The 27211-nt window shown below is 38.4% G+C and overlaps 1 protein-coding gene and 1 long non-coding RNA gene across 12 annotated transcripts in view; both read right to left on the bottom strand.

The window, feature by feature from the left end:
* Positions 1-1307: 1307 nt before the first annotated feature.
* On the bottom strand, positions 1308-15641 carry LOC148145307 (uncharacterized). Its single transcript, XR_015761403.1, has 2 exons — positions 7356-15641; positions 1308-6093 (listed from the first exon to the last, which is right to left on the bottom strand). It is a non-coding gene; the product is annotated as an uncharacterized LOC148145307 (long non-coding RNA).
* A 6184-nt stretch (positions 15642-21825) lies between these two features.
* tnrc6c1 (trinucleotide repeat containing adaptor 6C1) overlaps positions 21826-27211 on the bottom strand; it is a 693384-nt gene continuing 687998 nt past the window's right edge. For all 11 annotated transcript variants that reach the window (XM_088000550.1, XM_088000552.1, XM_043714631.2 and 8 more), the window contains one exon: positions 21826-26029. In XM_088000550.1, coding sequence (XP_087856676.1) covers positions 25669-26029 — 361 coding nt within the window. In that variant the 3' untranslated portion in view covers positions 21826-25668. The remainder of the gene's footprint in view (positions 26030-27211) is intronic.

The following is a 27211-nucleotide window of genomic DNA, read 5'->3' as shown; positions in this document are numbered from 1 at the left end:
TCTATACTTTCCAACCTGTTACCATTTAAGAACTATTCTGCACATCTGTTCCTCGTACCTAAGTGGATTACCTTTCATTTTTTTCCCCACATCATATTCCATTTGCCTGTTCTTGCTCATTCACTAATGCGATCCAAATCCTCCTGAAATAAACCACTTTTACATCTTCCTCAAAATTCACATTCACAATTAGCTTTGCATCATCTGCAAATTTGGAAATATTACATTTGGTCCCCAACTCCAAATCATTAATATATTATTGTGATTAGCTGGGGCCTAAGCTCTGATCCTAGTGGTACCCCATTAGTCATAGTTGCAAATCTAAGAATAATCCATTTATTCCTCCTATGTTCTGTATGTTTGCAATCATTAATTCATGCCAATACATTACCACCTATCCCATGTGCATTTTTTTCTAACCAGTGTCCCATGGTGGGGGGGGGGGGGGGGGGGGGGGGGGGGGGGACTTTATCAAAAACCTTCTAAAAATCTAAGTATATCATATCCAACGGCTCTCTTCTATCGGTTTTGTTAGGAACAGAGAACATAATACTGCTTGCAATTATGCACAATTCCACAATCTTTGAGACCAGAGGGGATTGATTTCCATCAGCAAGCTTCAACCATGAAAAGGCTAGATGCAGACTTCAAAATATTCCCAGAAAAAGGTCTAAATGCTGATCTATGTATAGATTACCAGCAGTAAAGAGTTCTCCTTCACCACATTCTGCCTCAGCCAACTGCTGCATCTTAGTGAGAGCATGGGGGTGATCCCCAACCTTAGCAAGTGTGGGATGCAATGTCCCAGGGTGGTGTGTACTATGGTGTGGGAGGGGTTTGGGAACAGGGCATGGTAAACCCCTCTCTAAAACTGTCCTTGTCTTCTTTCAGCTGCCAGGATGCAGGTGCCAGTTTTATGCTGAGGATTTATTTTCTCGAGGAATTGAATTCCCAAATTCATTCCATGAAGCAGCTGAGGAAGGGAAGATTCTCCTTTTATGTGTATAGGCTTAATTCAGTTTCTACATGTGAAAGGTCAATGTTCAAACCCATGTGTCACAAGAACTAGCCAAGATTGAAAATGTAACGATGGTCCATTGACTGATATATATGTAAAGGAAATTGCTCATTTTCTCTACTGTATAAACTATAAATATTGTTCTTATATTAACAAATTAATATTTTCTTTTACACCAAACCATTGGAATGAAAGTAAAGGATTTGCAGAAGAGATTTGCAGAAGTAGGAAGTGCTATTGAACAATATTGTGCTTTCTGACTCAGAGATGACTCTCAGAAACTTCAAAGTATGAATAAGAGCTTTATTACAAATATTTTCAAAGTACTAGCAGCCACCAGCTAACATCCAGGTTTCAGTTTCTCTAACTATAGTTAAGAGGCTTGACTAACAGCACACAAGGACAGCAAGCAGTCAACACACACACAAAGCACTGAATAATTGAACACAACAAGTAAGTCATTTTGTTGTACTTTATATGAAAAAGGTATATAATTGCAGTGTGATTACAGCCGTGAGTCCACTGTGGAGATGAACTACGTTGTGGTAGAATTTTGTACCCCAAGTGAAAGTTAACAAAAATCTATAATTTGGATAAATGTTTTAATGCTAGATTCAAATAACTGCTCAAAAAGACACTGTACTTCAGTCTCTCACTCATGGTGCAGCTAGGAATCTTCAAGAAATGAATGGGCAAACTAATGTTTTTAAAAAATCTTCAAAGTAATACTCTTTTAATGTGCTACTGCTCCGAAAAGAATTAGCAAGTACCATTTTTTAAAAGTGTGTTGTTTGTTTAAAAGGAGAGAGAAAAAGAAAAATAGATTGGCAGTAGGCCACACTTAGTTTCACTCTTTTGATTAATTTTGTATCTTAAAGCCAACTATTTATGAAATACACTAGAACTTAACAGAGAAAATGAAACAGTGAAATAATTAATGTCTATACATTAAACCTGAAACATTTGTTTACAGCACCCATTCATACAAAAGTCAGATGGACAAACAAATACACAGTCAAGGGATTAATAAAATAAATTAACAAAACTGGTTAGATTACTTAAGTGACTTGAATAATGCAATTATAGATGCATATTCCTTGGATGCTTTTCCAGAGATGTTGATCATGGAAACCCTCTCAGATCAGCCAGGGAAAGACAGCAATACTTCTATCTCAGCTTTCACTCCCTGGACTACCAAAAGGTGGTATGGCAGATTAGGAAGGGAGCTTTCAAATCTCATGCTGTCTCATCAGTTTGTTTCCTCTGAAAAACACAGTTTAAAAAAAACACTTCAATTCTGGTTCTTCCAAAAATAATAAACTCACTTTTTTCCTGAGGACTCAATTATCATTCAATAAGTGCCATTTGCTTGAACACAAGATCTCTTTCAGACTTGCCACAATCAATTCCCAGGTACTGACCTTGTTAAAAGTCAACTTTGATCATCTGGTTAAAACAGTGCTTATCCCAGGGTCACTATTCTCAGCCCACAATTAGCTTCCAGGCCTGGCTTTACACTTAAACAATGTTTGCTTGGTCTCTTCTTTTCCTTTTACCACAAGCTATTCAAAGTCCAGAAGTAATTTTCAGCAAACAATTCCCAGTCCCCAGCTCCAAATCAAAAGTGATAAAACAATAAAAATAAAAACAACAAAATGTCCACAAGGGCTCTAATAACCACAACATTTACCAGTTCCACTTCATCATCTTTGCTCTTTACATTCTCAAAGAACTTTAACAAGTTTGTCAAATATGATTTCCCTTTCACAACTTGACTGTTTGATCATGTTACCTTTTCTAAACCTCTTACTATTTCTTTGACTGTTATGGACTCTAGCATTTTCCCAATGACATAGGTTAGGTTGACTGGCCTATAGTGTCCTGCTTTATATCTCCCTTCTTTCTTGAACAGGGGTGTCACATTAGTGGTTTTCTAAACTGCTAGAACTCTCCTGAATTCCAGCAAGTTCTGGAATATTTCAAGCAATTCTTCCACTACCTCTGCAACCATTCCTTTAATACCAGGTCCTGGTGACTTGTCTGCCTTTAGCCCCATTAGTTCATCAAATACTTGGTCCCATGTGATAAAGACTATTACAAGATCTTTCCTCCCATTAGTACTTTTTAAATCTGTTATCTTTGTAATGCTTATAATAAAATCATATGGTGCATTGCTCTGTTAGTAACTGGGAGTTAAAATTTCTTTCTAAAGTAACTGGTCTTCACTGAGACCATATCAATCTATTGATGATATTTGCACTTTGAATAGGTTTCATTCAAAAATGTATAGTTGTGGATTTTCTTAAACATCAGAGCATGGCACAAAATTGGAAGATGTGGTGCTTATTAAAGGTAAACACTTTGATTGACAACTCAGTAAGTGAATCATCACCAGAGAGCAAAGGGGAGGAGACATGGGAGTCTAGGTTAGCTTCAACAGTTTAGAGACTTACACAATTAGACCCATATCAAAATGGTAAAGTTGCATAATCTATTCTAATATTAGGAGCAAATTATAACCAATTGTTTGAATTCCATGAGAAAACTGTACTTTGTTCACTCAATTTTACCTAAAATAAAATCAAGTTTGATGGTTAATGATAAACTTGGTTAGACTTAACTGTTTATTGACCACTTTTTGAAACTAAATTGCAAAACGTATTTGGCAGAATGACAGGGGGAGGCCAGTGATTATAATTAACTTGGAGTAAGTCTTACAGTGCCATTTCCAAGTTACATAACTGTCTTGTGTCTCATATTTAATGTCACTTTGCCTTTGGTAGACATGCTCATGATATCATCACTGCATAATAGCATATGTCCTGAGAGTATAAAGATCTCACATTCCATCTTACGGTGAGTCACTTGAAGTAGGACGCTCTACTGTATGTATGCTGCTCTATTGTAAACTACTAGCCTAATGATGATCCAGATACAAATCTACCTGAGAAGTGTAATTTAAGTATAGTTGCAACAGATACCTTTTGAATTCTTTACCAACATGATATCCACACTCAATTGCTTCTGGTACAGATGAAAACATAAGCATTAGTGCATCAGTTAAAAACGCCATGTTGGAGACAAACACATATGAATAATTACTGAAATAGACACTGGGTAATAAAGCAGTAAAGGTATTTTTTCAGCCTCAGCAGCAGAGGCAACTATTTGCAAATATTCCAACAGAATGCTGCAAGTTATAATAATTGACTAAACTTCTTAACTGCACTGAGGTCTGCAATACATCCAAAAAATGGATGAAGAAAAGATGTAGTAATAAAAAGTCAGAAAAACATGTTAATTGCAAGGCACAAATGGAACTGGCTCTTTTTTGACTTTTGCAAGATTGCAACACAGTCAATCAAATGGAATTTATCAAATTACATTTGCTATAATTACCATTATTAAAATTTGCATTTGAACTGATGCAGATATTAAGAAAGGACATGTGTGAATCAACATTCAGTTATAATTGCGAGTCAATCAATACATTAGCAATTTTTAGCAGCCAGCATTAAGTGGCTAATTGGGACCCAATAACTCTTATAATGTGCATCTAAGCTTTTGGTTTCCTAAACAAAGATTTATCAATCAAACATTTGTGAGAACTGCAAAGGCCCATTTCTTATGCTTCAAGCACCTCTTTCAATTTTTTAACATGTTTGAGATGTAATTTTACTGGGACTGATACACTAATGATGTTGTTGCAGGCCTATATGCTGTGAATATGGTTCGAAGAAAACTAGTGATTGAAATAAAATAAAGACCGAACAGAACTGAACTTCTTGACTGACTTTGTACATAAAAGTTTTTTTAAAATGAATTAAGTATATTTTTTGAAATTTAAAAAAAAAGTGTGTGTGTCCTGGAGGGAGAAACCTTCAACTTGTTTAAAAGGTATCAGGAACTGCAACTGAAGTGATATACTGTGGGGTATGAGAATGGGTGGCTAGTTTCTTTCTCTGTGCCTGACACAGTTGCAAAGGGCCAAATAGTCTTCCATGCTGTAATTTTAAACTGCGATTTATCAGCAATAAATAATTACCCTGGTTATAGTACTGGAAAAAAGTATTTATGGTATTCGTTATTTGACTGAATATTATTATTCAAAGCGGCTACCAACATACTTTTTTTTGTATAGTATACAGCTTCAACTCAGAATGCTCAATAGAATCTACTACAAGATTTTTTTTTCCAGTGTTACCCAGAATAAATATTGTGTTGAATGAACAATACCCACAGTTGTGGTAACTTGTATAATAACTGTGAACTCAGCCTGAAGCACTGTAGACAGTACTTGGCAGCTATCCTGTGTCAAAGTGGCAGACAAAATAAGTGAATTACTTGTACTACAAGAATTGAAATGGCAATACAGATACATAATAGCTCGTAAGGTAATAGGATGGTAATGAACATGATCTCTAGCAATAACAACATATATCATTTGTGATCTATGCTAGACAATCCAGCAGAACTGAAAGATTACATTATACCATGATGCAGATGGTGTATTTAGTCCTAACAGCTTCTTTCTGATACAGAAGTGGTTAACAGGAAATAAAGCCCATATTCATGTTAACTACTGCTCCAATGAATGCCACTTAATATTGATTGCTTTGTAATCCATCAATTATCAATCCATGAGATGTTGCTCATGTTAATGCAAGTTGAAAGATAAAAATATCTGGGGTTCTCAAAAGTTATTAAACTTCTGTAAAAAAGGCTATTAGAACTTATCATGCATGGAAATGTACTATACAGAAGCATATTCCTAACAAAGTGTGGTAGAGTTATACTTCTTCATGCCAAGTTTCTTTAGCTGCTTTTTTACAGAATTACATTTAACTTTGAGGGAAAAGTACATATTCACCTGATATTCTTTCATTTGGCATTTAAAAAAAACAATACAGTGGTGGCGGTTTGTGCAAAGGTGTCAGCAAGACCCCATGCCATGTTCCACTTGCTTCCAGAATGCAGTAGACTCTCAGCACAGGTCTCAATCCATAGAACTTCATCTGTGGCCCTTAAGTGATTGCTGATGCTGCCACAATGTCATTTAGGCATACACACGCAGCCTAATTATTAGACACAAGATTAAAAAGTGCAAAAATACAAACGTGCAAAATCCACTACAAACGATTTTCACCCAAGCCATTGATGTGCTCTCAATATATTTTGTTCTCCTTATTTTACCCACTATTTCTCCATGTAGCCCCTGGATCTGCAACTGAGGTGGGTTGCGTTTATTCATCACTGAGGCTTATTTGCACTGTATTTTTGGTTGGGGCAACCCTGGAGCAATTGTGCTTGGACAGGCCAGATCCATACAAACATGAAAAAAACAGGTGCAGGAATAGGCCCTTTGGCTCTTCGAGTCCACACCACCATTCAATATGACATACTGATCATGCAGTCTCTGAATCCCATTCCCACCCTCTTCACCTTGATCCCTTTAGCTGCAAGAGTCATGTCCAGCTCCCTCTTGAATATATCTAATGAGCAGGCCCCAACAGCTTCCTATGGGGAGAAAAGTCTACATGCTCACAACTGTGAGTAAAAAAATTCTTCCTCATCTCAGCTCTGAATGGCCTACCCCTTATCTGCTGAGGGTCTTCAATCCTTGGTTTCAAAATTCAAGGGTCAGAGATGGGCAAGCCCAACATCCTGAGAAGTGATGCATGATAAGACTACATGTTGATCCACCTCCAGCTGAGGCTTCATGATATTGTCCCGTCTCCCTGTGAGGAAGGGGCACCTGCAGTGTATGCCTGGTTGTCCATGTCCCTGTAGGTCTGTATGTCTCTCCAGCAGACCCTGAGGTTACTGGACCCACCAACTTGCCCATAGAACAAAGAACATCTTGCGCCGACTTGTGAAACCAATATGAAGCCTATCTAACCTTCAATATTAAATCATCCATATGCCTATCCACTGATCATTTAAATGCCCTTAAGGTTGGTGATTCCACTACTGTTGCAGGCAGGGCATTCCAGGGCCCTACTACTCTGAGTGAAGAAACTACCTCTGACATCTGTCCTGTATCTATCACCCCTCAATTTAAAGCTATGTTCCCTTGTGCTAGCCATCACCATCAGAGGAAAAAGGCTCTCACTGTCCGGCCTATCTAACCCTCCAATTTTCCTCTGTCTCAATTAAGTCACCTCTCAACCTTCTTCTCTCTAATGAAAACAGCCTCTCTCAGCCTTTCCCCATAAGGCCTTTCCTCACAAGACCTTCCTTCCATACCAGGCAACATCCAAGCAAATCTCCTCTGCAACCTTTCCAAAGTTTCTATATCCTTGCTATAATGTTGGAGGCAGACAGACAGTTGCATTACCTACTGCACTGATGCAGCTTCTGGGCAATGAGGATCGTTGAGTGCCACAGACCCGTCTGCCACTCCAGTTCATCCCTGTGCGTGTGAACAAAATTCCTGATTGCAACCACTCCCTGGGACTGAGCAGGTCCCTGATGTCTAGCAGTCTTCCAAGCAGCAGTATGCTGGGCAGGATGTAACCATGCCAATGTTTCCACTGAGGCTTCAGAACTCTCACCTTCAGAGATTGTGAATATGACATCTGGGGGGAGCTGGGTGTCTCTCAAAGGACGAAGGAGATACTGGTGATTCCTCTAAGATGCAAGAGAGAAACAGATATTGTGTAATGAGTAGCACTGACAGAGGGATAAATGTAAGAGTTGCAATAGAGTGAAGAGTAGTACTTCCTTGGTCAATGGGGCGTGGCCTCCCCTTCTGGTCCTCCAGAAACAGGTCAGTCCCTCTTTGCACCACCCTCTCAAACAGGATCTCCAAGTTTCTGTCAGAGAATTGCAGTGCCATCTTCTCTTTTTCCGACATTTTCACAACGAGTCAAGGGAGCTTTGGAATGACAGTGATTGTCCGAGACCACAGCAGCCTTTTAAAAATGGCATGCCTGCTCGTGATACCAGTGAGTCGAGAGTTGTTCTCAGAATGGCATGTGGTAAGATGGGTCTTGAAATGGATGTGAGGGGCACAATATGGGAGGGTTGGTAGTTAATGAAGTGAGTTTGCTAGGATACGGCGAGTAACCCTCCAACAAAACTGACATAATTTGTACTTAGCCAAAGTAAAATGGACAATTCAGCCCGAAGGATTATTGAAATGTGATCTTCTAAAATAAAAGAATAATTTTTAACAGCAATCCTTATATTATTGCATGGTATTTTTACATGTATGGACAATTCTGTGTATAAAAAACAGTTTAAAAAACGATAAATTGTACCTGACAGGTATTGACTTATTCCATATAAAATATTCTGCTTAATGAAAAGGTTGAAGAGAATATTACAGAATATGTTTGAAAGTTGCAAGCTCAGAATTAGCATTGAAATATTGGTGTCCAAACTCATTATTCCTGAAAGAATTAAAGCCTGTTTGCATGGACTCAATGTAATTCAGCACTGAATTTGTAAAATCTGTACAAGGAAATTTGTTCGGACAGTTGTTTTGTAGAGAAATGGTTGTTTAATTAAATGACCAACATCTATTTACATAATAAAAATCACTTCATAGATGCTGAAGTTATTCCTCTAATGAACATTTCCCAGAAGAGAGATTATCTTCATTGCTTGGTGTTTCTGCATGTTTTAAAACTACTTTCTTTCATTAAATCACTGTGCAATTTCATCCTCTTTTGACAGTGAAATGCTTTGTTTAAAAAAAAATCCCTTGATAGTCACATCGCTAAGACTCATTAAATTGCATCTCAAATGTTCCGCATCTTGAATATTTAACTTTTAAATTACAGAGTGCACTGAATTTATTGCTGAATAATCCTGTTAATTTGAGTGTCCTGATTCCCATGACAATGAGATGTAATTCCAAAGATGCATTACAAACTGAACAGTGAAAAAGGAAAGAGTTTACAAATGAAAGAGAAATCCCCGTAGCCAATGATATCTGACCTAAATGTGTCAAAGCTGATCAACAGACGCCATGATTTACAATAGCCACTTAGACAAGAATCCTTAAAACCTGTTTTAAATGAATTGCTGTTTGTAAATTCACTTACCTAGTGATAACAATCAGTGAAAACAAATTGTTGAAACACATCCCAATAAACTGAAGATTTATAAGTACATTGAAGCTAATAACGCCAGTGGCAACATTGAGGAAAGATTTGAATCACATCTTAAATCTCTGAAGAACTGAACATAAGTATCTTAGAACAAGGAGGATCAATAATCAAAGCAAAAATCAAATCATATAGATACTAACAAATAAACCAAAATACAAAAAACACAACTTATTCACTTGTATAAATATTAATTGAAATTTCTTCATAATAATTCTTTACTTTGCATTTTGAAAACTGACTCTCATATGTATAGTTGCCTACTTTAAAATCATATAGTTAGTTTTGTCTCCAGTTTAGTGAAATGAAGCATCTTATTACAAAATGTGGGCAAACCGAAAAGTTTCAGAGTGGAAGCAAAACTATGGACAGAAGTGGAAACATCAGATTTTTTCCTTCTGGTTATCATAAAATAACTCAATTCACTATAGGTGTCTTTATCAGCTCCCCAGCCAGAATTAGTTGACCTTGGTGCTTTGAATTTACTGGAGTTTTTTGTTTAATGCAATTGTTGCTGAATGTCATCATGTAGCATGACAAATTAATTGCAGCAACAATGGATAATATTTGTGCAAGTTAAAATCAGGCAGCTTCCATTTTAATTCTCTTAAGCCAACTTTCTAAGACATCTGTACTTTGAAATTCCACAGTCTCTTTTTCAAAAAAGACTTGCTTGCCTATTCAAAAGATATTTCCATGTAAACCTATGCAGTATCTGACAGACTGATTACAGTGTTCATGATCCTTGTGCTTTGCTTGACAGGAAACCTAGCTTGTGTTCTCAGCATTCGCTTGAACAGATTAGAGCTGCTTTTATTTCTGTCTTCATGAGGTATACACAAATGACTATTGTTTACTATTTATATGCTTATTAGCTTTGTAAGATTACATTTGCAGTGTGACAATTTTATCTGAAAATGTGTAACATTTTGGGTTGTTTCCTATTCTATTTGCTGACAGCATCCAATTACACTCCATTTGGTTCAGGTTTATAATGGGCATGTAAATACATGTTGTTAATCGAACATACAAAGTCACATTCTCACAGATCACTTGTTTATAAATATTGCACATGGAAATTTACAGAATATAATATTGATACCAATCCTTAGTAACTATTACATAGAATTAATGGATTTCCTGAAGCAGTATTACTGTTAAATTGGAAGACACTTTGTTGATAATATATTGGTTTTTGATGATGCAGATATTTTGCTTTCAAAAGTCATTTATGAAAAAAATAGAATGAGGAAATGACGTCTATATGGATTTGGTTACCTGTAGCACACTTAGCAGTAGATACTTGACAAGATAAATGGTTAATTTAGAAGTTCAATTGGTGCAGATATTGAAAATAGAACTTAACATGAATACAGGCTCTCAGTTATTACCACAGCTTAAAACACTTCTTGAAATTTATCCCTACACAAAATTATTTATTTTGAATACTTTTGGTTATACAGAAACAAACAAAAACATCCTCTTTCATTTTTCGTGAGTATTTCTTCAAATAATATGGTCTTCATCTGAACCAGAGGGGTACGAATATCTGGGGGGAATTCGCTAAGGCTATGGGGCTTGGGTTTAAATTAATCCAACAGGGGGATGGGAACCAAAATTGTAGTTCAAGTATAGAAAAGGTTGAGAGTAGGGAGGTCCGAAATCAAGTTTCAGGGACAAAAGATGGCACCGTCAAGCAAGAAGTTGGTTTGAAGTGTGCCTACTTCAACGCCAGGAGCATCCGGAATAAGGTGGGTGAACCTACAGCATGGGTTGGTACCTGGGATTTCGATGTTGTGGCCATTTCGGAGATATGGATAGAGCAGGGACAGGAATGGTTGTTGCAGGTTCCAGGATTTGGATGTTTCAGTAATAACACAGAAGATGGTAAAAGAGGGGGAGGTGTGGCATTGTTGGTCAAGGACAGTATTACAGTTGCAGAAAGGATGTTTGGGGACTCGTCAACTGAGGTAGTATGGGCTGAGGTTAGAAGCAGGAAAGGAGAGGTCACCCTGTTGGGAGTTTTCTATAGGCCTCCAAATAGTTCCAGAGATGTAGAGGAAAGGAGAGCAAAAATGATTCTCGATAGGAGTGAGAGAGACAGGGTAGTTGTCATGGGGGATTTTAACTTTCCAAATATTGACTGGGAACACTATAGTACGAATACTATAGATGGGTCAGTTTTTGTCCAGTATGTGCAGGTGGGCTTCCTGACACAGTATATAGACAGGCCAAGGAGCGAAGCCACATTAGATTTGGTACTGGGTAATGAGCCCGGCCAGGTGTTAAACTTGGAAGTAGGTGAGCACTTTGGTGATAGCGATCACAATTCTGTTATGCTTACTTTAGTGATAGAAAGGGATAGGTATATACCACTGGGCAAGAGTTACAGCTGGGGAAAAGGCAATTACGATGTGATTAGGCAAGATTTAGGAAGCATAGGATGGAGAAGGAAACTGCAAGGAATGGACACATTAGAAATGTGTAGCTTATTCAAGGAAAAGCTCCTGTGTGTCCTAGATAAGTATATACCTGTCAGGCAGGGAGGATGCTGTAGAGCGCGGGAGCCGTGGTTTACAAAGTAAGTGGAATCTCTGGTCAAGAGGAAGAAGGTGGCTTATGTTAGGATGAGATGTGAAGGCTCAGTTAGAGCGCTTGAGGGTTACAAGGTAGCCAGGAAAGACCTAAAAAGAGAGCTCAGAAGAGCCAGGAGAACACATGAGAAGTTGTTGGCGGATAGGATCAGGGTAAACCCTAAGGCTTTCTCTAGGTATTTAAGGAATAAAAGAATTACAAGAGTAAGATTAGGGCCAAGTAAGGATAGTAGTGGGAAGTTGTGCGTGGAGTCAGAGGAGATAGGGGAAGCACTAAATGAATATTTTTTTACAGTATTCACTCTAGAAAATGACAATGTTGTCAAGGAGAATACTGAGATACAGGCTACTAGACTAGGTGGGATTGAGGTTCACAAGGAAGAGGTATTAGAAATCCTGCAGAGTGTGAAAATAGATAAGTCCCCTCGGCCGGATGGGATTTATCCTAGGATCCTCTGGGAAGCCAGGGAGGAGATTGCCGAGCCTTTGGCATTGATCTTTAAATCATCATTGTCTCCAGGAATAGTGCCAGAAGACTGGAGGTTAGCAAATGTGGTTCCCCTGTTCAAGAAGGGGAGTAGACACAACCCCGGTAATTATAGACTAGTGAGCCTCACTTCAGTTGTTGGTAAAGCGTTGGAAAAGGTTATAAGGGATAGGATTTATAATCATCTAGAAAAGAATAATTTGATTAGGGATAGTCAGCACGGTTTTGTGAAGGGTAGGTCATGCCTCACAAACTTTAGAGTTCTTTGAGAAGGTGACCAAACAGGTAGATGAGAGTAAACTGGTTGATGTGGTGTATATGGATTTCAGCAAGGTGTTCGATAAGGTTCCCCACAATAGGCTATTGTACAAAATGCAGAGGAATGGGATTGTGGGAGATATAGCAGTTTGGATCAGTAATTGGCTTGCTGAAAGAAGACAGAGGATGGTGGTTGATGGGAAATGTTCATCCTGGAATCCAGTTACTCGTGGTGTACCGCAAGGGTCGGTGTTGGGTCCACTGCTGTTCGTCATTTTTATAAACGACCTGGATGAGAGCGTAGAAGGGTGGGTTAGTAAATTTGCAGACGACACTAAGGTCGGTGGAGTTGTGGATAGTGACGAAGGATGTTGTAGGTTACAGAGAGACATAGATTAGCTGCAGAGCTGGGCTGAGAGGTGGCAAATGGAGTTTAATGCAGCCAAGTGTGAGGTGATTCACTTTGGACGGAGTAATCGGAATGCAAAGTACTGGGCTAATGGTAAGATTCTTGGTAGTGTAAATGAGCAGAGAGATCTCGGTGTCCAGGTACACAGATCCTTGAAAGTTGCCACCCAGGTTGACACGGTTGTTAAGAAGGCATACAGTGCTTTAGCTTTTATTAATAGAGGGATTGAGTTGCAGAACCATGAAGTTATGCTGCAGCTGTACAAAACTCTGGTGCGGCCGTACTTGAAGTATTGTGTACAGTTCTGGTCACCGGATTATAAGGAGGATGTGGAAGCTTTGGAAAGGGTGCAGAGGAGATTTACTAGGATGTTGCCTGATATGGAGGGAGGGTCTTACGAGGAAAGGCTGAGGGATTTGAGGCTGTTTTCGTTAGAGAGAAGAAGGTTGAGAGGTGACTTAATTGAGACATATAAGATAATCAGAGGGTTTGATAGGCTGGACAGGGAGAGCCTTTTTCCAAATGTGATGACGGCGAGCACGAGGGGGCATAGCTTTAAATTGAGGAGTGATAGATATAGGACAGATGTCAGAGGTAGTTTCTTTACTCAGAGTCGTAAGGGCATGGAATGCTTTGCCTGCAACGGTAGTAGATTCGCCAAGTTTAAGTACATTTAAGTCGTCATTGGATAAGCATATGGACGTACATGGAATAGTGTAGGTTAGATGGGCTTCAGATTGGTATGACAGGTCGGCGCAACATTGAGGGCCAAAGGGTTTATGCTGCGCTGTAATGTTCTATCAAAACACTGAGCAAGAATCACTGGAAGCCAAATAAATATTTTATAAAACTCAACACGAGGACTAATCTTGCTGCTTTAATAAAATACTAATTTGAAATAAAATGAATAATACAATAGGTATAAAAACTGGAGCAGAAGTTCAAACAGAACATTATTTCTTAGATTACACTAAGAAGGGAGAAAAGACCATTCCTATTAGACAGATCAACATATACAGACCAACATATACAATGAATAGCCCCAGTAATGGATTAAGCCCTTGCCTTTAATTAAAAAAAAACAATTTTTGAAGAACCGCTTAGCAGTGTCTTAATAGATTGTGTAGGACCCCTACCTAAAAGCAGGAATGGGAACTAGCATCTTTAAACTATTATGAATACTTCAACAAGATTTTATGAAGCACTGCTTGTAGAGAAAACAAAATGCAAATATGGTACTGAAAAAGTTCCCACAAGATACAGATTACCCAAAGAAATGCAATTGGTTCAGTGTTAAAACTTCACATTTCAAATATTCAAAGAAAATAGGACTGATTTATAAATGAAATAATTTACATCTTCTGCTTACCAGGTGCATTAGAAAGCTGGCATCAAACTTTGAAGACAACAACTGAATGACAATAAGCTCAATTATTGTCAAAATATCCAAATGATTGGGATAAAAGAATTGCCTTTTTACTGTTTATCATTGGCGATGTTTCTAATGAATCCACAGCATCGAATCCTTTGGAACTGAAATATGAACATGAGTTGAGGGGAAAACTTAAATTGATTAAAGAAAACAAATTGATTAACCAAAGCTCAGAGTCTACGTTAGCTTACAGTTGATGTTTCAGGTTCCAGAGGGATCCACAACAAAGTTTATAAGTTGGTCAATAAGCATTTGAAGAGTTCAAAATATAATGAGAACTAGAGCAGATTAAACAGCCAAAGTTAAAAGATTTGTTGCTGGAGTAAAGGTATTAGTATTGTTACTGGTCTCTGGGGAAGGACTGAAAGCAAAGTTCTCAAATCAAAAAGAAACTAAATGAATAAGTTATGTACTAAGTATTTCAGACAGGACAAAGAGTCAGTGATTAGGTCATTTCCTTTCCTTAATGAGATATTATAATAGATGATAGTCAAGAGCAGAGTGTTTTCAGCAGTGGGGAAGAAATAGGGAACACCAAAACAAAACTGGAGAATATATCAGAAATTTAAAATTCAAAGTTGTATACCCTTCATTAGTTTATCAACCTCTATAAAGATAACCTCTCAAACTCCTACATTCAAGTGAACAAAGACACAACCTATTCAGCCTCTCCTTAGAATTCAAGCCCTCAGTTTGTGGCAACATCCTGGTAAATCTCTTCTGAACCCTCTCCAGCTTATTAATATCCTTATAAACAGGGAGGCCGGAACTAGACACCATAGTACAGAAGAGGTTTCACCAATGTCCTAAACAACTACAACTCCTATACTCAATGGTCTGAGCAATAAAAGCAAGCATGCTCAATGCCTTCCTAATCACCCTATCTTTACAAACTTCAAAGAATCAAGTATCTGACCCCCTAGCTGTCTCTGTTCTAAACACTACCCATGGCCTTACTTTTAATTTTGTAAGCTTTACTTTTGTTTGCTTTTCAAAATGCAATACCTTTCATTTATCCAAATTAAACTCATCTGCCACTCTTCATCCCATTGACTCAATTGATCAAGATCTCTTTGTGGTTCTAAACTGCCAGAGTCAGAGATGTACAGCACAGAAATAGACCCTTTGGTCTAACTCGTTCATGCCAACCAGATATCCTAAATTAATCTAGTCCCATTTGCCAGCACTTGGCCTATATCCCTCTAAACCCTTCCTTTTCATATACCCATCAAGATGCCTTTTAAATGCTGCAATTGTACCAGCCTCCACCACTTCCTCTGGCAACTCATTTCACACATGCACCAGTTCTGCGAGAAAAGGTTGCCCTTAGGTTACCCCTCACCCCAAACCTATGCCTTCTAGTTCTGGACTCCCCCAACCCAAGGAAGAGACCTTGTCTATTTACCCTATCCATGTCCCTCATGATTTTATAAACCTCAGCCTCCAATGATCCAGGGAAAACAGCCCCAGCCTATTCAGCCTTACATATATTTAATGATGCAGGCTTGATTGACCTCAGCAATAAAGAATCCCACAAATTCACTCCCCAGCAGAAGTTCCTCCTCATCTCGGTCTTCAGTGTGCAACTTCTTCTTCTGAGAAGATGCTCTATGGTCCTGGACCTTCCCAAAAGGGGAAACCACCTCCCTCCATTCACTCCAAGTTCCCTAAGCATCTTTCAATAAGGTTGCCCCTCATTCTTCTAAATTCCAATGACCACAGGCTCACCCAATCTTCATAAGACAGTCCTTCCTTACCCATTAACAGCTAATGAACCTTCACTGGACTGCCTCATTGCCAGTGTATCTATCCTTAGATTAGAGGCCCAACAATGTTCACAGTATACCAGTGGTGATCTGACTTGTGACTTTTCTAATTTTTTTGCAAAACCCTTCTACTTTTATACTCCACTATCTTTGAAATAAAAGAGAAAAAACATCATTTGCCTTCCCTATTACCTGAATTTGGATGTTAGATTTTTATGCTTCCTGCATAAGGACTCTAAAATCCTTCTGTTCTGTAGCTTTCTGCAGTCTTTCCCCATTTAAATAATATTCAACTCCTCTATTCTTCCTTTTAAAGTGCAAGAACTTTTTTTTTCCACATTATATTCCATCTGCCAAGTTTTTACCCACTTGCTTATTCTGTCCATATCCCCCTGTGGATGTTGTGCTATCCTCATCACATGCCTTCCCAACTATTTTTGTGAATCCCCAAACTTGCCTTTGTGCATTCACTTTCCTCATTCAAGTAATTAGTATTGGTATGGGCCAGGCCAGGCCCCCTCAAAATATTTTAAGAATGTAGCTCAGACCCTAACTTTGTTTTAGGCAAATGTAAGGTGGATCTCCCAGGAGTTATGCAACTGGCCAAACCACACAGCTTCAAGTAAAACAGAATTTATTACACCATATGGTAGAAACACAAACAAAATAGAATTTAGACTAACTATTGGAAAACCCAACCAACTTGACCCTGCACCTTAATAAAGGAGCTGTTCCAATTTCCTGCAATATTCCATAAACATAGCCCTTGGCATAAGTTAAATTCAAACACAGGTTCTTACAAACAGGATAGATGTCAGAGAGAAAGTTCAGGCAAGACCTCTTTTCACTGTAGCTGCATCTGTTACCAGCAGTGCTCTAACTGCTAAAACTAAACCAAACAAGAATCACCCTGAACTGGGAGAACTGGCTGCTTCCTTTTTATTGTACAAGTGTTTTTAAAAACACTAAAAGCATTTTACCTGATTGCTACCTTGGGCAGTATGTTGGCCATTAAGCATAGACCCCAAAACTCAGACAAATTGGAACATCTGCGTTTTACAACCCCTCTTGAAGGACAACATAACCTTGTTAAAGGAGCAGCATTGTCACAATATACAAATAATTGTGGCTCCAGTATTGGTTTTCTCAGGCTCTCCACTATTTTCAGTTTACTACCTTGAAAATACCCCTCTTATCTGAACATCGTCTTCTATTTTCTAGTTAATCCTCTATCCATGCTAACATACAACATCCAACACCATGAGCTCTTATTAAAGTAGCCTAATTGTGGTATCTTCCCAAATATCTTCTGAAAATCCAAATATACAACTACTGCTCTCCTTTTATCTGACCTGCTTGTAACCTCTTCAAAGAATTCTGGTAAATAGGTCAGGCATGATTTCCCCCTCATGAAGCCGTGCTGATTCTGCTTGATCATCTTAAGTATGTCTAAAAGCTCTATTGCAGCCACTATACTAGATTCTAGGATTTTGCCAATTACAGACGTCAAACTGACTGGCATATAGATATTTTGTGTTTTGTCTCCTTTTCTTAAAAATGAATGTAACACTGTTACATTTCAATCCTCTGACATTTCCAGTATCTGAATGTTTGGATGATTATGACAATTGCATCCACTATATCTGTAGCTACATTATTTCACATCCTAGGTTGCATACAGGGCACTTTTCAGTCTTTAGATCCGTTGGCTTCTCTAGCACTTTTTCTCCAGTGATAGTGTATTTATTTTCTCTCCTCCTTTGCCTGCAGCAGATTTGGTAATTTTGGAATCTTTAAGTAGTTCCTACCATAAAGATGCAAAGTATTTATTTCACTCCTCTGCCATTTCTTGGTTCCTCACTGCAATTTCCTCAGCCACATTCTCTAAGGGGCCGATATTCACTTTGATTTCACTCTTTTTTAAACACACAGAATTTCTTGCCATCTATCTTAATATTACTTTCAAGTTTACCCTCAAAGTTTACCTTCTCCACCTATTATTTTTTGGTCACCTTTTTGCTTTTGAAACTTTCCCAATCCTCTGGCCTACCACTAACCTTTGCACGTTGTACAGGTTTTCATTCAACTTGATGTTGTTCTTAACTTGCTTGGTTAGCGGTTGTTGGCTCACCCCCTTCTGAGAATACTTATCTTTGCTGGGAGCCATGAACCATTTTCTTAAAATTCTGCCATTGTTCCTCAACCTCTGTTAGGGACAAAAAAAAACTGCAGATGCTAGAATGTAAGGTAGACAGGCAGAAGGCTGGAAGAACACAGCAAACAAGCCATCTAGCACTAGGAAGTAGAGAAATCGATGGGAGGAATGAACTGACTGGACTTCCTAGTCACCGGACATTTTAATTCCCCTTCCTACTCCCTTTCTGACATGACCATTCTTGGCCTTCTCCATTGCCACAACAAACCAAACCACAAATTGGAGGGTTAACACCTTATCTTCCACCTGGGCAGTCTACAGCCCAGAGGACTCAATATAGAGTTCTCCAATTTTAAATAGCCTCCCTTCCCAGCCTGTCCCCATCCCTTCCACTCCTCCCAGCCACCTGCTGGATTCATTCCTCCCTGACCAACCAGGTCGTACCCTCGGCCCGTCTTAACCTATCCCCACTTCACTACCTGCCCCCACCACCCCCTACACCCAACCCCAGTCCTGAAGAAGGGTACACCCGAACCTTCGACTTCTGCACCTCCTGATGCTGCCTGGCTTGCTGTGTTCTTCCAGCCTCCTGCCTGTCTTCATTGTTCCTCAACCGTCATGGCTAAATTCCTTTCCCAGTCCACTCCAGCCAGCTCTTCCCTTATTCCTTTGTGATTAGGTTATTTCAACTTAAGAGCTATTTTCATCTCAAGTTCCTCCCTCTCAAACTGAATATTAAATTCGACCATGCTGCTTCCTAGGGAGATCTTTTGCTCTGACATAATTTATTGAACCTGCTTTATGACACAACAGATCCAAAATAGCTTGATCCCTGGCTCGATGAACATATTGCTCAAGAAAACTGTGAACATACACTGATTTCTTCTTAGCTACCTCTTCCAATCTGACTGTCCCAATCTACAAGATTAAAGTCACCTATAATTAATATACTGCCTTTGTTACATCACCTCATTATCTTATAATTTATTTTCTGTTCCACCTAATACCTACTTGTAAGATTACACGTATCAGTTGCTTCCCTGCCTTTTTGTTTCTTGCCTCCTCTGTAGGGATCCACCTTCCAATTCAAAATAATTTTTTGCCACTGTACTTATGCCATCCTGTACCAATAATGCTTCACCAAAACCCTTTCTTTCCTGCTTGTCCTTTCAAAAATTCACATACCCCAAAACATTTGGTTTCCAACTTTGATTTCCTTTTGATCGTGTCTCAATAAAACATAGGTATTTATGAAGAAACTGAACACACCAACAGAAATATTCAACAGCAGCATGTCCCTGATGGTCCTACGTTATTTTGAAATATACATCATTGTGAATTATACTTATTTATATAACAAACAATCATTTGATTTTTTAAATTATTTCAATGGAGTTTAATCCTTCAACAATTTAAAAATGCTTCATCGGTCTGGAAAAGTCAATGTTCTAACAGATATCTTATCAAGAGCACAATGAAGGAAATTGAATGCTGTTACGTGAGCAGACTTAAGTATTAACTACTGTAAGGTTGCATTGGAAGTGTTGAACATAATTTTTATGGGAACTGAAAATGCCTCATACATTTCTATTCTTTAGGAAGGTATTACAAAAGATGCGATTTATATATAATTGTCTTTTCAATCTACAGATTTCAAAGAAATTTGGGGATTTTGTTTTGCCATATATTTCAAAATTGTTCAAATTGTTATGTACAAATTTAACTTATTTTGTGTAATAAACTGGTTTTATTGTTAAAATCAAATACAAAGCCATGTGTTCTTATGTTTCAGTGAAAGACCACCATGCTATATTTTAAAAAAAAAGGGATGATTTATCAAGCCAAATTTCTGTCTGGGATCTGACTTGCCCAATATTAACATAAACTGTAATTAAAAGAACCCTTGACTCCCCGATTTCTTCAGCATTAAGCACAAACTTTCCTTGGACCATATTGTCAAGTTACTTTAAAACCAATGTTTTACTATTCCATTATGGCACACTGATGTTTATATAATGACCCTGATTTTTTGGATGCTTTCTATAAAATAGAATATACCTTTGTTTAATCACCTGTGTGTATAGGTACAATTTGATAATAGGCAGTTAACGAGTGGTGGGTGGAACGATGGGTTGACAAAACAACAGGGAATCTGAAGGCCCATAAAGTCCATTATCTGCTTCATTATATTCTTTGAACCCAGCTACATAGAACCTTACTAGATCTCTGGATTAATAGTCCAGTGTTAATACCACTACCTAGATAACAGTCTAAATTTTGCCGTCATTGCCAAGCAATGGTGCTCCCTATGGCTTCAAAGAAAACTGCCTCCCAAAGATCTAGTGATCTCTGCCATTGTTTTACCCATTACTCAACAGCTGTTTAACTCGGGAGCCAAGTCAAAGGAATGCCTTGGGATGTAGTTGCAATGGTATCACCAAGTAAGCAAATTAGCAAACAAACATGGCTGAAATATTCAGCCTGTCAACCTGGAAGATAAAATTGTAAGGCATGTCAGGTTTGAAAGCTCCAATGTTTTTAGACATATTTTAGGCACAAATCTTCTCTATTGCTAAGAATGTCCAAGTATACCTGAGAAAACTTCTCCCTTTCCAAGGATACCTGACCACCTTAACTGTAACTGCTTCCCAACCTCCCCCACAAAAAGTGCTTCAGGATCACATCCATAGGGGCACCTTATCTCTCCAAAAGGGTACTGTGGCTATCCAAACAAATTAGGAAAGTTCAGACCAGCTTTCACAGGTTCAATGTGCACACTGAATTCCATGCAACAGTGATGCCACAACTCCACTCCACTCTGGCTAGCTGCCTCCATAGACATTCACAAAACAACCTGGCAGTAATTTGCTCCTACACTGTCCTGATTACACCTCTGCTCCTGTGCAGTGTTTGGGATTGGAATGTGTGATTTCAAACTACCTACACTATTTCACTACAATGAAATGCTCTCTGTCATAGCAAAAATTTGGGCCCTAAGCATTTTTAGTTTCCTAGTTGGCAGGTTGAATATTTCAGCAATGATTTGTTGCTAATTCGTTTATTTGCTGATACCATTGCAGCTACATCCAAGACATTCCTTTGACTTGGCTCCTGAGTTAAACAGCTGTTGAGAATAGGGTAAAACAATGGCAGATCTTTCGGGGCAGTTTTCTTTGAAGTCATAGGGAGCACCATTGCTTGGCTGCTGACCGCAGAATTTAGTCTATTATCTCGGTAGTGGGATTAACACTGGACTATTAATCCAGAGATCTAGTAAGGTTCTATGGACCTCGGTTCAAAATACGTAATGGCAGATAATGAATATTTAATTCAATAGAAACATGGAATTAATTGTCTAATGATGACCATGAAACTATTGCTGATTTTTGGAAAAAACCCAAATGATTCACTAATATTCTTAATGGAAGGAAACTGCTAGCTTTACCTGGTCTCGTCCATGTGACTTCAGTCTCACATCAATGCGGTTGACTTCTAACTACCTGCTGGGCAATTAGGGACTGGAAATAAATGCTAGTTTAGCTAGTGACACCCACATGCCATGAATGAATAAAACAAAAATTTGTACAATGAATCCAGATAGATAGTTTATCTCAATCCCACAGTTGCATAAACTCCTTGTCCTATTTTATTACAGGATTAAGCAAAAACGCCTTGTTATTTTACATTTAATACAATTTCACTGAAAAGATAATTGTAAAATCTCATAGCAATACAACTTTGCCAACCATATCCATATTAAAAAATTGTACACTGCTGCCCAAATTTGATTAAATGACAATAATCATGCTGAGCATTAATTTGCAGATTATAAATGATCATTCAAAATAGAACTCTGCATTCGTCTGTAATTTTATTCATATGCACCTATTTGCTCTTGCCTAATTACTTCAAGATTATTAAAATACATTTAATTCTAAATAGGGAAAACTTTTTTTTAAACCAATGGACCAGAGTATATGGCTAAGTATGTTTATATCCTTAGAGGTCAACTCAAAATGAATTCTGGTCTTGTACTATACTTATACACAGCATTGCTTGGTGTTTATTGATAATAATGCATTTCCAATGCAAAACATCATTCCAGTTGTGTGTTCAAAAACAAAAATTCTGCTGTAAAATCCAATGCTTAACTTATAGGAGTTAATAGCTCAAATGTGGCAAGCAAAAGCATATAGCTTGAAGAGGTAAATGGAGGCGTAATCTTTTATTCATTGTTGATTCAATAATACATACTCTACCAGCAAAAATGAAAATATGTTTTAACATTACAAGGTGAAAACTTGATTTGGACGAATATTTGCTGCACAAAGTATGCACGCACAATGGTTGTCACAACTTTTCAATGCTCTGGCTTGTGTCAGTTCTGTTGCTTGTTCTGTTATAAGGAAACATGCAAAGGGAGGGGTATCCATTAAAGTAAACAAAATGGATCAAACTTGTTTACTTATGTGGGTGAATCCAAATCAAGCTTTAATTTCAAATGCATTTAAACATCCAAATGTTTCACCTGAAAAATCCTTGTTTCTCTGAACATTTGTTTTTATTTGTCATTTAATTAAGCTAATTGTGCTTTGTTATCTCAACAAAGTAAAGTTTGGACAGTTTCTTTAAAAAACAAGTTCCACTTTTTAACAAAATCACAAATTCCTCTTAGTGCTGGAGGTGGCATTGACATTTGATATCTCACATCCATACTGAACACTTCCATTGGGCTCTGAAACTGCTTAAAAGTGAGTAACTAATTTCAAATTACAACAGTGCTTTGACATAACATATCTCTAATAGAGTTTGAACCCTAGCAGATTATATACAAAAGCCTTTTATATACAGCAATCTAATTCTTCAAAACAAATTTCAAGGTGAGCAAACCTCCATGAATCATTTGGCAGGTTAGGATAGTCAAATTTCACAATGTGCACTGAAACCCAAAACAAATGCCACCTTTTTTTTTCCAAAAAAAGGAGGTGCAGCCAAAATTCTTCATTAACACTTCCAATAGCAATCGGGTATTAGAAGTATAATTCCTCTTCAAATCAGACCACACAAATTTGGAATGCTGGTGTTACTTTGCAGTTACAAATTAAATCTCAGTTAATCACAGGGTTTTGTATAGGCTGCACTTGACAAGCAAGTGGGTGGATATAAATTGCCAACACACATATAATATATATACATATACACACACACACACACACACACACACACACACATACATACATACACTGGTACCAGACCAGGGCGTCAAACTCATGGAATGGTTTGATGATTAGTTTAAATTGGGGAATTTTATCAATAGACTTTCAACATAGCACTATATACTTCGGGAAAAAAGGTTTCCTAAATTGGTTTAAAAGGTTTGTTTCTGATGTAGTTTATTAAGTATTCACCATTTAATGTTTCAGAGCCACTTAGAGCACCATCTTTATAGAGCTGATGGGGCAACCTCTTTAGTAAACCGAGTATATCCAGTTAATGCAATACATCATGGTAATCTGCTACCTCAGAGTAAACAATGAATAGAACAGGAAAGCAGCTTAACCACAACATACTGACTCTTTAGGATCTGCTCAGTGTAAGTGAATGAAAATTATCCTTCATTTCAAACAGATAATGCATTAATTGATCTTGTTCAACTGCAAGGGAACAAAACCTGCAAATGATAGTTCTCAAGAAGCCCAACAAAGCAATCTTCTGTGCATATGTTTTACAATCACATTCTATGAGGAGAAAATGTTAAAAGCCACCAACTTTAAAAACAAAACTTGGATTATCAACATTTATAAATCAAAGGCAAAAATGAAATAACACAGACGTTCATACCCATTTCCGCCTCCGCACCTCCCGCACCCCCCCCCCCCCCCACCTCCCACAACCCCCTAAATCTTTAAAGTCAGGCTTTTTCTACAACTCAAGACTATTTTCGGCTTGGAATATACATAATGGCAATGAGATGTAAATACCTTCTGAGAAGAAACAAGTAAATACACTCTACTAAAATCCAGGAAAAACAAAGTCTTGAACCCATTTGTGCATAGTTCATGATCCTCTAAACCAGCTTTTCACTTGCCAACAACAGCTCGATAAAACCAATAAAAACCTATCCAAAGTTAATGCACAAGTTACCTGATCAAAGCAGGCTGGGACAAGGAGAGTTTTTACAGTAACATACTGTAAAGTATGTTAGTCCATTGTCTTTAACACAATCAAAAGCATTGATTTCTTTTTAAAACATAAAGCATTTCATAAAGCACTCTTCAAACATTGTTGTGTCCATTATTTGGTAAATAAGTAACTGCTACAGAATAAACAGGTATTTTCTTCTTTTCTTCAGTGCTAGAGGTTGGGTTAAAATACATGAAATGGCGTGGAGTAGCTCCCCAGAAAATTCAGGCCTTCCTGAGACATCATCCACTGTGTGCAAGAAAGTGAGCAAACATTTACGAAGGAAAAAATACACAACAATGGCCAAAAAAATACAACACTGTTCATTCCCAGAGTTCTGAAGTAGCACATCTTCATTCTGAAAATAGGTTTTGATGGAAGAGTAACTGTCCTTTTTTCATTTTATTTTTCCTTTTTCTAAAGTTCCGAAAAGTTTGTAAACAGGAGGATACCAGACATAGGCACCTCCAAATCAGTCACAAAAATTTGCAGTCCAAGTGCTTCCCCTTGCCTGCTTGCAGGCTGGGTCCGCTCTATTGTGTAGCTATGGCCACAGTTCAACTAGAGCATTTTTAAAATTTTTTTAAATTTTATACTCTGAAAGAAAACTGGTGCAATACTCCTGTAATAATTCTCTTGCATTAGTCCACAAAAAAGCCACTAAAGGTAGGTATACACATCATCTCCAGAGCATACACTGTTTAAGAGCGTCCTTGAGTAAACATTTACACATGAATTGCTGCTGGCCCCCTTTGTAAGATTAGCTGGAGGGGCTGCATACACTCAGTGCAAAGTTAGAAGCTAATAATTTGACTGACAAGCAAATAAAAGCATATACTGTATAAAGAAAGAAAAACACACTGATTTCATACACACTCATACATCTGAATCCTCTCTCTCTCTCTCACACACACACACACAAACAAACCTTTTTTTGTTTGAGCCTATTTGTGATGACAACATCTTGGAAGTGTAAATTAGACGGTTTTCACATTTCATTATTGGCCTGCTTGATTCAAGTATTTGTGTTGATATGTTTTTGGGATCAAACGAAATAATGAAAGCAAGGGTAATGTGCATACTAAACCCAGGCTCACAAAAGTAGACTTTTCCATGCCCCTTTCCCTCCCTCCCATTTCCCTGCCCACCCTCCATACCCAACCAAAAAAGGTTGTGGATCAAGGGTCAATATGATGCCCAAAATTGGGTTGTTTAGTGCTGATTGTTAGCTCCACAAGATAGTCAGTTTTCCCTACATGGATTCTCCACTGAGAAGGTCACCAGGGAGCAAGGTGTTTATAGGCGTAGGGCTGCCAATTACTCTGGTATCATCACTGTTTGGAGGCCCCCAGAGGCTGCTGGAGTATTGGGGGACACCACTCCATAGAAGGTCATTTGCTCCTTTCCCACTCAGGCTTGTAGTATTCCAGTGACCCAGGTCATTGCGGACCAATCCGTGAGAGTTGGTGCTTGACCCAAGTCGGCTCTGATTGGTTCCTGTGTTAGACTGCCAGCTAGAGGTCTGTGTCAGTGTTTGACCTTGTGCAAAGAAACGGTTAACTTCCTCGTCACTAGCAAATTCAGCGAGGATGGTAGTGTTTCCCAGAACGCACCTGGTTAAAAAAAGGAGAGTTGAACATGAGAGACGAAGTTGAATTAACTTTTCTGAAAAACTTTGAATGACACTATTCATGACTTATTTATTTAAGACAGGTTTTACATAACTCAACCCCCTTTCAAAATACACATCATCTTTCCGATAGGAAAGAGACCAGAATTGCACGCAATATTCTAACAGTGGCCTAACCAATGTCCTGTACAGCCACAACATGACCTCCCAACTCCTGTACTCAATACTCTGACCAAAAAAGGAAAGCATACCAAACGCCTTCTTCACTATCCTATCTACCTGCGACTCCACTTTCAAGGAGCTGTGAACCTGCACTCCAAGGTTTCTTTGTTCAGAAACACTCCCTAGGACCTTACCATTAAGTGTATACGTCCTGCTAAGACTTGCTTTCCCAAAATACAGCACCTTGCATTTATTGGAATTAAACTCCATCTGCCACTTCTCAGCCCATTGGCCCATCTGGTCAAGATCCTGTTGTAATCTGAGGTAACCCTCTTCGCTGTCCACTACACCTCCAATCTCGGTGCCATCTGCAAGCTTACTAACTGTACCTCTTATGCTCGCATCCAAATCATTTATGTAAATAACAAAAAGTAGAGGACCCAGCACCAATCCTTGTGGCACTCCACTGGTCACAGGCCTCCAGTCTGAAAAACAACCCTCCACCACCACAACCCTCCGTCTTCTACCTTTGAGCCAGTTCTGTGTCCAAATGGCTAGCTCTTCCTTTTTCCGTGAGATCTAACCTCGCTAACCAGTCTCTCATGGAGAACCTTGTCAAACACCTTACTGAAGTCCATACAGATCACATTTACTGCTCTGCCCTCATCAATCCTCTTTGTTACTTCCTCAAAAAACTCAAATCACGTTAGTGAAACATGATTTCCCATGCACAAAGCCACGTTGATTATTCCTAATTACTCCTTGCCTTTCCAAATACATGTACATCCTGTCCCTCAGGATTCCCTCCAACAACTTGCCCACTATCGATGTCAAGCTCACTGGTCTATAGTTCCCTGGCTTGTCCTTACCACCCTTTTTAAACAGTAGCCAACCTCCAATCTTCCGGCACCTCGCCTGTGACTATCGATGATATAAATATCTCAGCAAGAGGTCCAGCAATCACTACTCTAGCTTCCCACAGATCAGGTCCTGGGGACTTATC

This window comes from Chiloscyllium plagiosum, unplaced genomic scaffold, assembly GCF_037043375.1.
Source record: "Chiloscyllium plagiosum isolate Xiang-an unplaced genomic scaffold, Cpla_swu_hap1 HiC_scaffold_25, whole genome shotgun sequence".
NCBI classification, from domain to species: Eukaryota; Metazoa; Chordata; class Chondrichthyes; order Orectolobiformes; family Hemiscylliidae; genus Chiloscyllium; species Chiloscyllium plagiosum.
The sequence above is the reverse complement of the archived record's forward strand: the minus strand, read 5'-3'. Positions and strand labels throughout refer to the sequence as shown.